This window comes from Heptranchias perlo, chromosome 14 (genome assembly GCF_035084215.1).
Source record: "Heptranchias perlo isolate sHepPer1 chromosome 14, sHepPer1.hap1, whole genome shotgun sequence".
In the NCBI taxonomy this organism is placed as follows: domain Eukaryota; kingdom Metazoa; phylum Chordata; class Chondrichthyes; order Hexanchiformes; family Hexanchidae; genus Heptranchias; species Heptranchias perlo.
Genome location: NC_090338.1, coordinates 24,055,806 through 24,067,556, shown reverse-complemented (window position 1 = coordinate 24,067,556; position 11,751 = coordinate 24,055,806). Strand labels below are relative to the sequence as shown.

The window sequence follows — 11,751 nt, the reverse complement described above, 5'->3', positions numbered from 1 at the left end:
TCACTCGATCAATACAAAGGTTTTTTTAAATATATACAAGATAGTAACCAAGTTGGGAACTCCATCCATAGTGCCATCTAGTGTGCAGAGCCTGTAGCTACATTGCAATATTTGACATAACAAATCTGGATGGGAAGTGTTGACATAGCAACTTAGTGGTAAAATGTTGATCAAAAAGCATGACCAAAAATTGTGACAACAGAAAGTAAGGTGTGTTGACAGGAAGTTCATGTCCTACGCACAATTTTTATATTTATTTGTACACTAAGTGGGAACTAGACAGACACACATACACAATCTGTACAGGACCATGAGTGAATTGTCTTTTACTCAGTGTACAGTACAAGGTATGAATGGTTCCCTTTTACCCAGTGTCCACTGTAATTACTGAACATGCCAGTATGTGATTCATACCTTCTTGTAGTTCGCCTCTCCTTCATTTTACTCTCTACAGGGTGGACACCAAACACAAGATGGAGACGAGCAAAAATAATCTCAAAAACAAAATGATTTATTAACATTTAATGATAAACAGTCAGTATGAAGCAAACAAACAAATAAATGAAAATAAAGACCAGGACATTTAAAACACAACTTATACCAAATTGGCAGAGAAATAACCATTTTGATTTTGGTGTATGCACATCAGTTTTTAACCAAGTCATAAAATTAAAAAGGTGGACCCAATGTACTGGAGAAAAATGGATAACTAATTGAAATGCTAGAATATAATTAAAAACAAACAGTCAATGGTAGATGTCAGTGCAGTACTGTCACAAAATGTTTGAACAATAAAAAGGATTGTTCAAGTACAGATAGACAATGTACAAATGTTCCACAAAAGCACATGGCCTGAGCAAACTACCAGGTACACAGAATTACAGTGGCTGAAAGTAATAGAAGAAATACAAAAGCACACCAAAGGTAAAAATGAAAAAAGTACAATGAACTGGAATAATATGGAGTGATACAGTTTCAAGTAACAATATTAGCAATTGTATTATATGCAAAATGTTTTAGAACAATTCAATGCTCAACTCTAATGTCTACTTAATAAAAAAAATTATATATATAATTTTATAAATATTTTATGGATTTCAAGCAAGCACCCTTGATAAGAAATAACGCAAAAAAAAGTTTCTCTACAACTTGTTTTTTTTAAGAATAGTTTGGTCCAATGATGCATTGAGAAATTACATCTTAAAATAAACCTGATCCATTTTGGTTTTTTTTTATTAAACTCTGCCTCCAGAGACATTATACAATGTGCGTTTTTATATAACTGATGGTAAAGCTACAATATCCTTTTCTCTAAGCGTTTCATAAACTGGAAATCATTTAGACCCTAAAACTCCATAAACTGGGATGGAACTTGAAGATAGAATATCCCAGTCTAAAGCCAAAATAGAAATGAAGGTATAAAATATTTGGTTCAGCTCAAAATATCAAAAAGGCGCAAGTCTCACAATGGTTAACAGATTAAGATGTTACAAATTAGACAGCCAGTGTTTTATTTTGTCAAAACCATATCCCAACCACCTCTCCTTCAATCTGTCCTGATTTCCCCCCTCTGCTGAAAGCACTAAGTCAGAGTGAGGTAGAGTTCAACAGGAATTAAAGTCAGCAACCTTTATGGTATCTCAAACAATTGGCTATCCTTCAACTGTGAGAACAGCTAGCATCAGCAAGCTACCTGATTATAGGAGGCAGCCATCCTAGTTGCGTTTAATTCTATTTTCACCTAGGAAATCACAAGAAACATATTCAACTACACTAAGAATTGGACTGGTTGGAAGTCCATCCCATAGCAAGGAGATATGTATATATTTACAACTACTAAAAATCCCCACTTCTGCATTCATAGGACAAAAAGTCAGGTAAGCAAATGACCCACACCCAGACTTCTGCCAGTACTGTTCTAGAATGAGCCACTAGGAGGTGCATGAGTTGCCTTGGGTGACTCGCTTGCTGACTTTTTCCCCTCCCTCTGCAGCTGTACCTGGCCTCCACTCTGTCCTTCCGACAGCATTGCTAGATAGAGATCGGCATGAGGTGAACTGCAAATGTGAATCAGAGTCCTTCCTTCTTCCACCACAAGATGGAGCATCAGCCTACTCTGACTTCTCATTGTTTGATTAAAATAAAAGTTTTAGGGCAACTAATTTCAAGGATTTTTAGGAGGGGAGAGGAAATGAGAATATTCACCAACCCACATTCCTTCTGATTGATAACCAATGAATTAACAGAAATAAAGAAACAGGCCATTATTAAAAAAGGATCTTGCAGCTTTAGATGTGCAAGAGGTTTGTTTTACTTTAAATAAAGTACCTCATTATCTTGGTTTACATACCTTGCTCTTGCATTGAAGAAAACAATGACCCGTACAAGCAAAGCAGTAAAAAAAGCAAGCAACCCAAAACCTTTTCAACACTGCAAAGTCAATCTGATATGGAAAGATCCTATTACAGCACAATCCCGTTGGCAATGTCCAGTTAAAGTAGATGGTCCCACTGGCATTGATTTACTCCCCAAACCAAAGCTGCTTCCAAATTCAATTTTGGTGTGATCTGCTAGGGTAAAATATTGCATTTCCAAGGTCCATGAATTGCTCTGCCTTGAAGCACAGCGACAGTATCCATAATAGAGCTCCTCAAACAAAAAATCACTAAGTTCACTCATGGAAATACATATTTCTAACTGATTAATCACATCTCCCAGTGCTACAGGCTAAGTACAGCAAAGGCTATGGGCAGTAAACAAAGTGCACTATTATGCATATAAAATCATAAGCTTTTGAGTAAACTTCAGACATCAATGTAAAGAATGCTTGTGCTGGTGAATTGAACACTTCCCTGGAATGGAGGTTTACAAGTTCAACAAGTATGATGCCTTTTGTAGCCTGTTACTGGAAATGAAAGGAGCTGGAATGCAGGCCTATAACACCCCCACCCCACCCTTATCACCTAATGCCAACCTGTTGCAGTTAGAGACATTGAATGAGGGAATTGACTAGCATCTGACCATTATGAGGATACACTACTGTTGATTTGATTATGCAAACACCATTGTAAGTGAATGTACTAAGGGGATGCTTTGTTTCCTGTAGAAGTGCCTGTATTAAAAGGCATACTAAGCTTGTTTGCTACTCTGTGGATACATGCACTCCATTTTAAAAAAGGTTCTCAGGACGAGCTAGAGATCAAAACAAATATTTTGTTTAAAAGATTTGGTTCTCAATTTGTTGAGTGATCACCTCAAATTAATCCTTTCAGTCTTGATACATTTGCTGTGCTAACAGAGCAGTTTCAGAGCAAGGAAATTTTAAGACTAATTACAAAATAAAAATCAATCCTTGTGCCCTCTTTAAAAGTCAATTCATACAAGTCTTCATAATATTATTCAGTTGTAGAAATTTCATTTATTTGAAAAATAATCCAAATTTTGAAGTAATCTTCATCAATGTAAAACAGCAATTCCTTCATACAAAAATTTAGCTAACCTATAAAATTTGAGCATATTAGTGATTATCTATTTCTTAAAAGGATACTTCAATGTTGGTGAGTAAATCATCCCACTCCCCAATGTGAATATTTTTTTTGCTGCTAAAACAATTTTATGAACAATCCCTTTTAAATGCCTCTTTGGTGGAACCTTGTTAAATCTCCCATTTCAGAAACAAAACAGGAGAAAAAGACACACTGGAGTGATGCAGGCTAGGAAAAAGAGATACACTCTTGGAGTACATTGGTTATTGCCAGCACTAATGTGATCAATTGAATTTACTAAAAATATGGTGGAGACAAACAAAAGTTACATGATAAGACAGCTACCAACAATGCAAGGTGAATTCCATCCACCCCCTATATCACCCAGTGGGCCCATTCCATTGTTTAGTGGCTAAAATGGAAGCTGTACAGGGCTTCAAAAGCCTGTAAATCAAGATATTTCTTTCACTTTTTCAAAAATGAAATCCCTAAGTACTGTTTGCTACAGTGATGTGCCCATTAATCTATCTGTATAGTAAGTGCAAAATACAAGAATTTGCTCTCGTGAGTGAAATGTCAGTGACACGATATGACATGTGGCAGACACATAACCCTTGCAGTAACAAAGGCATTAAACATTAAAAGATGCATTGTTAAACTCAACCAGGTGCTTCCTGTGCAGTCCAAAATAGTATCATCTCTTCCTCACCACCCCCCCAATATTGCCCAAAAATGGGCAACCCTCAGCACCTTAACAGCTGATAGTGTGTGTAACTCCATCGTTTAGTATGGTTTAACTTGAATTATACCCAGTGCAATAAATTGAGCATCTAACAAACTGTAATGAGGAAACTTAAGTTTTTCCTACTTTTTTAGATCCCATTTCAGAACATAAAGCTAGAATTTCTTTTGCTCAAGTTAGAATGCAGGACTAAACAATTTGGCACAAAATTGCACATTTTAGCTTTCCCCAAGAGCTGACTTTAAGGTTCAAGAACATCCTTCATTTATCAGAAAATCAAACCTATAAAAACATTATGAATGAAGCTCGGCTTGGTTTCCATCTTGCATATATTCTTCGGTGCAACATTAAAATCTTAAAGCTGAAAAAACAATTTTGTGGTTGCTACATATACAGTTCATAAATTACATCACATGACATTTGGTGTGCTTATTTTTCTTTTTTACTAGTGATGCTTACAAAAATATTTTAAATATATATATATTCTGTATCAAATTTCCTTTAAAAAGGGCTCTTTTAAAAAAAAATGAACAATTCATCTGAAGATTTCAACATATTAGAGATAATGTGTCAGACTGAATAGGATTGAAATCAGGATTCATAATTGCAATGAAAAATGCAGAAAGACAAAATTCATGCCATGATCGTCCAATGGGGTTTCACAGGTCTTGATGTTGGCTCCTTCTGCTCGAGTTTTGACTTGGAATATTTGTTGTTCATGTTGCCGTGGAGCAGGGGTGGGAAAGTTAGGAGGAGACTTTTTTTTTGGGTGATAAATATTATGTTATTATCGTCACAAGAAACAATCCATACTGATAGGTTTAAATGTGCATGAAGCTTTAACTGAAAAAGAAACAAAAAAAATTAGAAATCATATGGAATGAAGCAAATAATAAATGCTGTTGTATAATGATATTCCAATTACTAGGCATTGAAGCAACGTGAGGCACGCACGAGACAGAAGGACAGACAGACGAGGCGCGTGAAAAAGTGGGACCTGAAGCCACAACCCCTACTCCAAGGTGTGTGCGACCACCTGAGTGAATTTGATATTGGCAGAGCCTCCAAAGCCATACATGATGAGAAACACATGGAATGGATGAACCCTGCAATTAACTTTAGTGTAAAAGATGGATGTTTCTCTTTGACTTAGAGCGCTTGTTTGTCAACCTGGACTGCAATCCCAGTTCCAAAGACCAGCACCTGGTTTGTGGAGGTGGCATTGACTAAAGCCAGCCTTAAGCAAAAATCTCACTATAGCACATACACAGTTTGACGGAATTTGAATAATAAAAATGTTCCTCTGAAGAAAATATTTATATACAAAACCAGTACCAAAAGAAAGTTCAACAGAGTCAAGATGAGTACAACACCAAACTTTCCACATTGGGTCAATCGAAGCAGAAAAACATAACTTTCCAACTTGGAAAGCATAAAAAACCAACTCTTTTTGTGACACCGAAAGCAACTATGTGGAAGAAGATGGAAGAGAAATTAACCTTTTCTCCCCATCTAATGTGGTAATACATCCCCACCCTGCTGACCGTTAACCATCCATTTTAATGCTGTTTTCTCTTCCTCTTCCATTTTGGTAGGGGTGGGGGGGGTGGAGAAAGAGAGGGGAATGGAGATGCGTATCCTCAAATTTTCCACCCGCTCCAAATCTCAGAGTAGCCCTCACTCTTCATATATGGCTGCATCTCTGTTTTCTTCAGCCCCCCTCTTCACCACGTACACTTTTACTACCAATATGGGCGTCTGGGTGACTTTCACACCACTGACTATACTGCATTTAAGACAGCTGCTGGGAATTTTACAACAGTATTGTGGGTCAAGCTGCCTCCCTTCAGGGCAACTGCTTCTCTTTCTTCCAACAGACTGTTCCTATTAGAAATCCACTGTGCTACATGCTGCGACTCTTGAGACATATTAGTGAAGACAGATTCAGGTTACTTGTGTTCTGCAACTGATTAGATCTCAAAAGGCAGGTAGATGGAGCCAAGATACAGACCAGCCATGATCTAACTGAATGTTGGAACAGGCTCAAGGGGCTGAATGGCCTACTCCTGTTCCTATGTTCAAATGGGAATGTTTATTTAATTTTAAGGCTACACAAAAACAAACTGACTACGAGGCAAGCCACATCCATTCACACATCCCCATTCTGAAGTTTAGTTCTTCCTGAGTAATCCAGCTCAAGCTCTGCTTTTACTAGTGTTCAGTTACATAAAAATATCAGCAAAAGAAAGCAAGCAGGATATATTTAGAAATGAACAAATATAAACATGCATGGGATGAGTACTTTATGCCAACTGCATAAATCAACAGCACTGCAACAATTTCTGACAAGAGTGGTTAATTTTGTGCCAATAAGTCCTGGATGTGTATTCTTTTCCTACTTTACGCAGTTTTAAAAAAAAATTCATTCATGGGATGTGGGCATCGCTGGTGAGGCCAGCATTTATTGCTCATCCCTAATTGCCCTCGAGAAGGTGGTGGTGAGCTGCCTTCTTGAACCGCTGCAGTCCATGTGGTGAAGGTTCTCCCACAGTGCTGTTGTTAGGTAGGGAGTTCCAGGATTTTGACCCAGCGATGAAGGAGGAACAGCGATATATTTCCAAGTCGGGATGGTGTGTGACTTGGAGGGGAACGTGCAGGTGGTGTTGTTCCCGTGTGCCTGCTGCCCTTGTCCTTCTAGGTGGTAGAGGTCGCGGGTTTGGGAGGTGCTGTCGAAGAAGCCTTGGTGAGTTGCTGCAGTGCATCCTGTGGATGGTACACATTGCAGCCACAGTGCACCGGTGAAGGGAGTGAATGTTTCGGGTGGTGGATGGGGTGCCAATCAAGCAGGCTGCTTTGTCTTGGATGGTGTCGAGCTTTGACTGTTGTTGCAGCTGCACTCATCCAGGCAAGTAGAGAGTATTCCATCTACAACTTGTGCCTTGTAGATGGTGGAAAGGCTTTGGGGAAGTCAGGTGTTGAGGCACTCGTTGCGGAATGCCCAGCCTCTGACCTGCTCTTGTAGCCACAGTATTTATATGGCTGGCCCAGTTAAGTTTCTGGTCAATGGCGACCCCCAGGATGTTGATGATGGGGGATTCGGCGATGGTAATGCCGTTGAATGTCATGGGGAGGTGTTTAGACACTCTCGTGTTGGAGATGGTCATTGCCTGGCACAAATGTTACTTGCCACTTATCAGCCCAAGCCCGGATGTTGTCCAGGTCTTGCTGCATGCGGGCACGGACTGCTTCATTATCTGAGGGGTTGCAAATGCAACTGAACACTGTGCAATCATCAGCGAACATCCCCAAGCAGCTGAAGATGGTTGGGCCTAGGACACTGCCCTGAGGAACTCCTGCAGCAATGTTCTGGGGCCGAGATGATTGGCCTCCAACAACCACTACCATCTTCCTTTGTGCTAGGTATGACTCCAGCCACTGGAGAGTTTTCCCCCTGATTCCCATTGACTTCAATTTTACTAGGGCTCCTTGGTGCCACACTCGGTCAAATGTTGCCTCTGCCTCGATGTCAAGGGCAGTCACTCTCACCTCACTTCTGGAACTCAGCTCTTTTGTCCATGTTTGGACCACGGCTGTAATGAGGTCTGGAGCAGAGTGGTCCTGGTGGAACCCAAACTGAGCATCGGTGAGCAGGTTATTGGTGAGTAAGTGCCGCTTGATAGCACTGTCGACGACACCTTCCATCACTTTGCTGATGATTGAGAGTAGACTGATGGGGCAGTAATTGGCTGGATTGGATTTGTCCTGCTTTGTGTGGACAGGACATACCCGGGCAATTTTCCAGAGTGCTATAGTACTAGTTCATGTTTTGACCTGCAATAAGAGGTTGACACAGACTTTAATGAATCCTCTAGTCGTCTTATTGGATCTCTACAAAATGTTCTAATTACTTCCTACTTGGTCTGTGCAATGGAAATGTTACAAATAAATATAAAAACACAAAAAAAAAGACATAACACAAAAGATTGCAAACTTATCTGTGAATAACTTTCAGTTGGTGAGTGTGCAGTAAACTCTTAAGAATGATTATACCTCCTGAGCAGAAAGGTCCATGGAAATTCCACACCATGGAGAGCAAATGGTCACAGATGTCTAATATAAGTTGTAAAGTTAGACAAATACTCTGAATTTTTGTTCAAAGATATATAAGGTGGGTAGAGCCTGCAATAGGGATAAATTGTATATGTTCTGTGGCATGGATGGGCTCAATAGGCTTTTCTTGTTCCATGGTTTTCTCTTAATGTTCTAGGCAGAAGGTAACTTAGACGGATTTACTGGAACAACTTGTTATATGACCTAATTATCTCTGTGTGCAGTCCATTACTCTGAGGGTCATGCACAATTTCATGGTTAGTCACTTCCACACCACCTGCACTTTCATGCTAACATTTCTGAGCTTACATGTCCATGAGGAATACAGAGCTTCAGGTTTATATAATACAAGGAGATCTACTAGAGTCCCAACTGTTTCTGGCTTGAAAAGTGGCCTGTAGTAGGAAACAGCAAAAGTTCAGGAACTGACTGAGGTATGGGGCCGTTAGCTTACTCAGATTTGAAAATAAGACTATATATTCCTGTTAGGTGACTGACGCACGAGAGCGCTTGTCAGCGTAATATTTGACGTACAAGTCACAGAGTAGGATGAGTTATAACTTAAGTATAGGACAGGGAGGAACAAGCCTCAGTAATCAATCATCTATGACTGCAGATATTCTAAAGAAAAATTATATTTTGTTCAGTTAGCCAGAGAGCTAGTTAAACCAGCTTACTTTTTTCTATCTTTGTCTTTCTTGACCGGCTGCTGTCCTGTAGCCTGGAAAGATTGCCCTTGCAGTGTCTGTGCTGCCATTCTCCGCCGGTTGAATGCATTCATCTCTTCTTCCAGTTCTCTTCGCTTCTCCTCTAGTTTTTTCTTCTCTTCCTGGTGTGTTTTTTTCAGTAGATCAAACTGATCATGAAGCTGTAACGCAAAGCCACAGGAGTAAAGCATGCAAAAATTCAATGTCCAGTAGAGGCCATTTATTTATTGTAATGACAGCTCTCATGTCTCCTACATCAACTCTTGCCCTTCATGTGTCATGGACTGTATTGTCTGATGCTTCAAGTAACACAAGGTAAAATTTCACTTTACTATATTCTTTCCATACATGGGCAGTGCAAGAATGCCGTCTAAATTTTAATTTCAGGCGCTATTTTCAACACAAACGGGCAGATGTGTTAAACATTTCCATGACAACCCCACAATCAATAGCCAGATATAATTTATCAATTCACACAAAAGGTATGAAGTTCACCTTTTTTAAAAAAAAAAATTACCACCATTTTTTCTGTTAAATTGCAGAATAGAGTGTTGAATCACCCATGCACTTGGCAAATTGAACCTTTAATTCCAGACGATTCAGTACTTTCAACATCAGGCCTGTGATTCCAATACAAGTAGCGCCTGAAATTAAATCAATGCAAGGCCAGACAACCTTTTCTTACTGATGCAGTAACTCTTCAATACTAGTTGCTCAACCGTTTCCTCATATATACGTGTGGAATAGCAACAGGAAGCTTGGTGAATTTACAATTTCACCAAGACAATTAACAGAATCTAATTTATTCCCAGTTTCTAGGAAAAAAGGCTCACCTCCTTTTCTTTCTCCTTCAGGTCTGTCTCAGTCTCTTTAACTCTCATGACAAACATCTGCCTCATCTCCTCCTCCTTCTTCTGCAGTTCACTCATGAATTCATTCCTTTTGGCTTCATAGGTTTCCTGCAGGCTGAACCCAGAGCAATGTGCTTAAAAAGTTACAGATCAACTGCTAAATACCAGTCTTCAGCATGTCAAAGAGATCAGTTAAAAAGCTGTTCAGTCAGAACTATTTCCTGATGAATTTTGTGTTCGTCATTTTGAGGGATGCCAATGAGAGGGAATGAAATACTTCTCACTTATGGCATGGAGTCTGCACCAAGCAGTCACAGATCAGGTAAAACTTAGGCAGAGGCAGAGTAAAGCTCTCATTACTTTAACTCAACAGAACACCATCTAATTCAACCAATGTCAAACTTTCCATTAGCCAAGTCATCTGTTTTTGTGACCAGCATGAAAGAAATTTCCAATTTGCACTGAATTACGGGTTTACAGTGAACCCAGTCAGATTTTTGTCAAGAGCCATAGAACCAAGGAAAAGATGCAGCACAGAAGGGGGCCATTCGGCCAACCGTGTCCGCACCAGCTCGAAGAACAACCAGGTGCCCATTCTAATCCCACCTTCCAGCACCCAGTCTGTAGCCCTGCAGCTTACAGCACTTTAGGTGCAGGTCCAGGTACTTTTCAAAAAAGAATTGAGGGTCCCTGCCTCTACCACCAATTCGGGCAGCAAATTCCATACACCCACCACCCTCTGGGTAAAAAAATTTTCCTCATGTCCCCTCTAATCCTTCCACCAATCAGCTTAAATCTATGTCCTCTAGTTCTTGAACTCTCCGCTAGGGGAAACAGGTACTTCCTGTCTACTCCATCTAGGCCCCTCATAATTTTGTACATCTCAATCAAGTCTCTCCTCAGCCTCCTCTGCTCCAAGGAAAACAACCCCAGCCTATCCAATCTCTCCTCGTAGCTGCAATTTTCAAGCCTTGGCAACATTCTTGTAAATCATCTCTGCACACTCTCCAGAGCAATTACGTCCTTCCTGTAATGTGGTGACCACAACTGCGCACAATACTCCAGCTGTGGCCTTACCAGCGATTTATACAGTTCCATCATTACATCCCTGCTTTTGTATTCTATACCTCAGCTAATAACGGAGAACATTCTGTATGCCTTCTTCACAACCTTATCTACCTGTACTGCCACCTTCAGGGACCTGTGCAGATGGTCTCTCACTTCCTCTACCCCTCTCAATATATTCCTATTTACTGCATATTCCCTTTTACTGTTTGCCCTCTCCAAGTGCATTACCTCACATTTCTCCGGGTTGAACTCCATTTGCCGCTTTTCCGCCCACTCCACCAACCCATTGATATCTTCTTGGAGTCTACAGCTATCCTCTTCACTATCAACTACACGGCCAATTTTTGTGTCGTCTGCAAATTTGCCAATCATGCCCCCTACATTCAAGTCCAAATCATTAATATATACCACAAACAGCAAGGGACCCAACACTGAGCCCTGTGGCACACTACTGGCAACGGATTTCCATTCACAAAGACATCCATCGACTTTTACCCTTTGTTTCCTGTTGCTGAGCCAATTTTGGATCCAATTCGCCACATTTCCCTGAATCCCATGGGCTTTTACCTTTCTGACCAGTCTGCCATGTGGGACCTTGTCAAATGCCTTACTAAAATCCATGTAGACAACATCCACTGCATTACCCTCATCAATCCTCCTTGTCACTTCCTCAAAGAATTCAATCAGATTTGTAAGGCATGACCTTCCCTGAACAAATCCATGCTGATTATCCCTGATTAAACCATGCCTTTCCAAGTGACAGTTTATCCTATCTCTCAGTATTGATT

At 40.1% G+C, this 11,751-nt stretch overlaps 1 protein-coding gene across 1 annotated transcript in view; it reads right to left on the bottom strand.

The window, feature by feature from the left end:
* Nucleotides 1-490: 490 nt before the first annotated feature.
* LOC137332360 (septin-8-B-like) overlaps nt 491-11,751 on the bottom strand; it is a 58,491-nt gene continuing 47,230 nt past the window's right edge. Inside the window, exons 8-10 of the mRNA XM_067996122.1 lie at nt 9,878-10,010; nt 9,015-9,205; nt 491-5,070 (exon numbers count right to left, since the gene is read on the bottom strand). Of these exons, the coding sequence (XP_067852223.1) occupies nt 5,067-5,070; nt 9,015-9,205; nt 9,878-10,010 (328 nt within the window). The 3' untranslated portion in view covers nt 491-5,066. The remainder of the gene's footprint in view (nt 5,071-9,014; nt 9,206-9,877; nt 10,011-11,751) is intronic.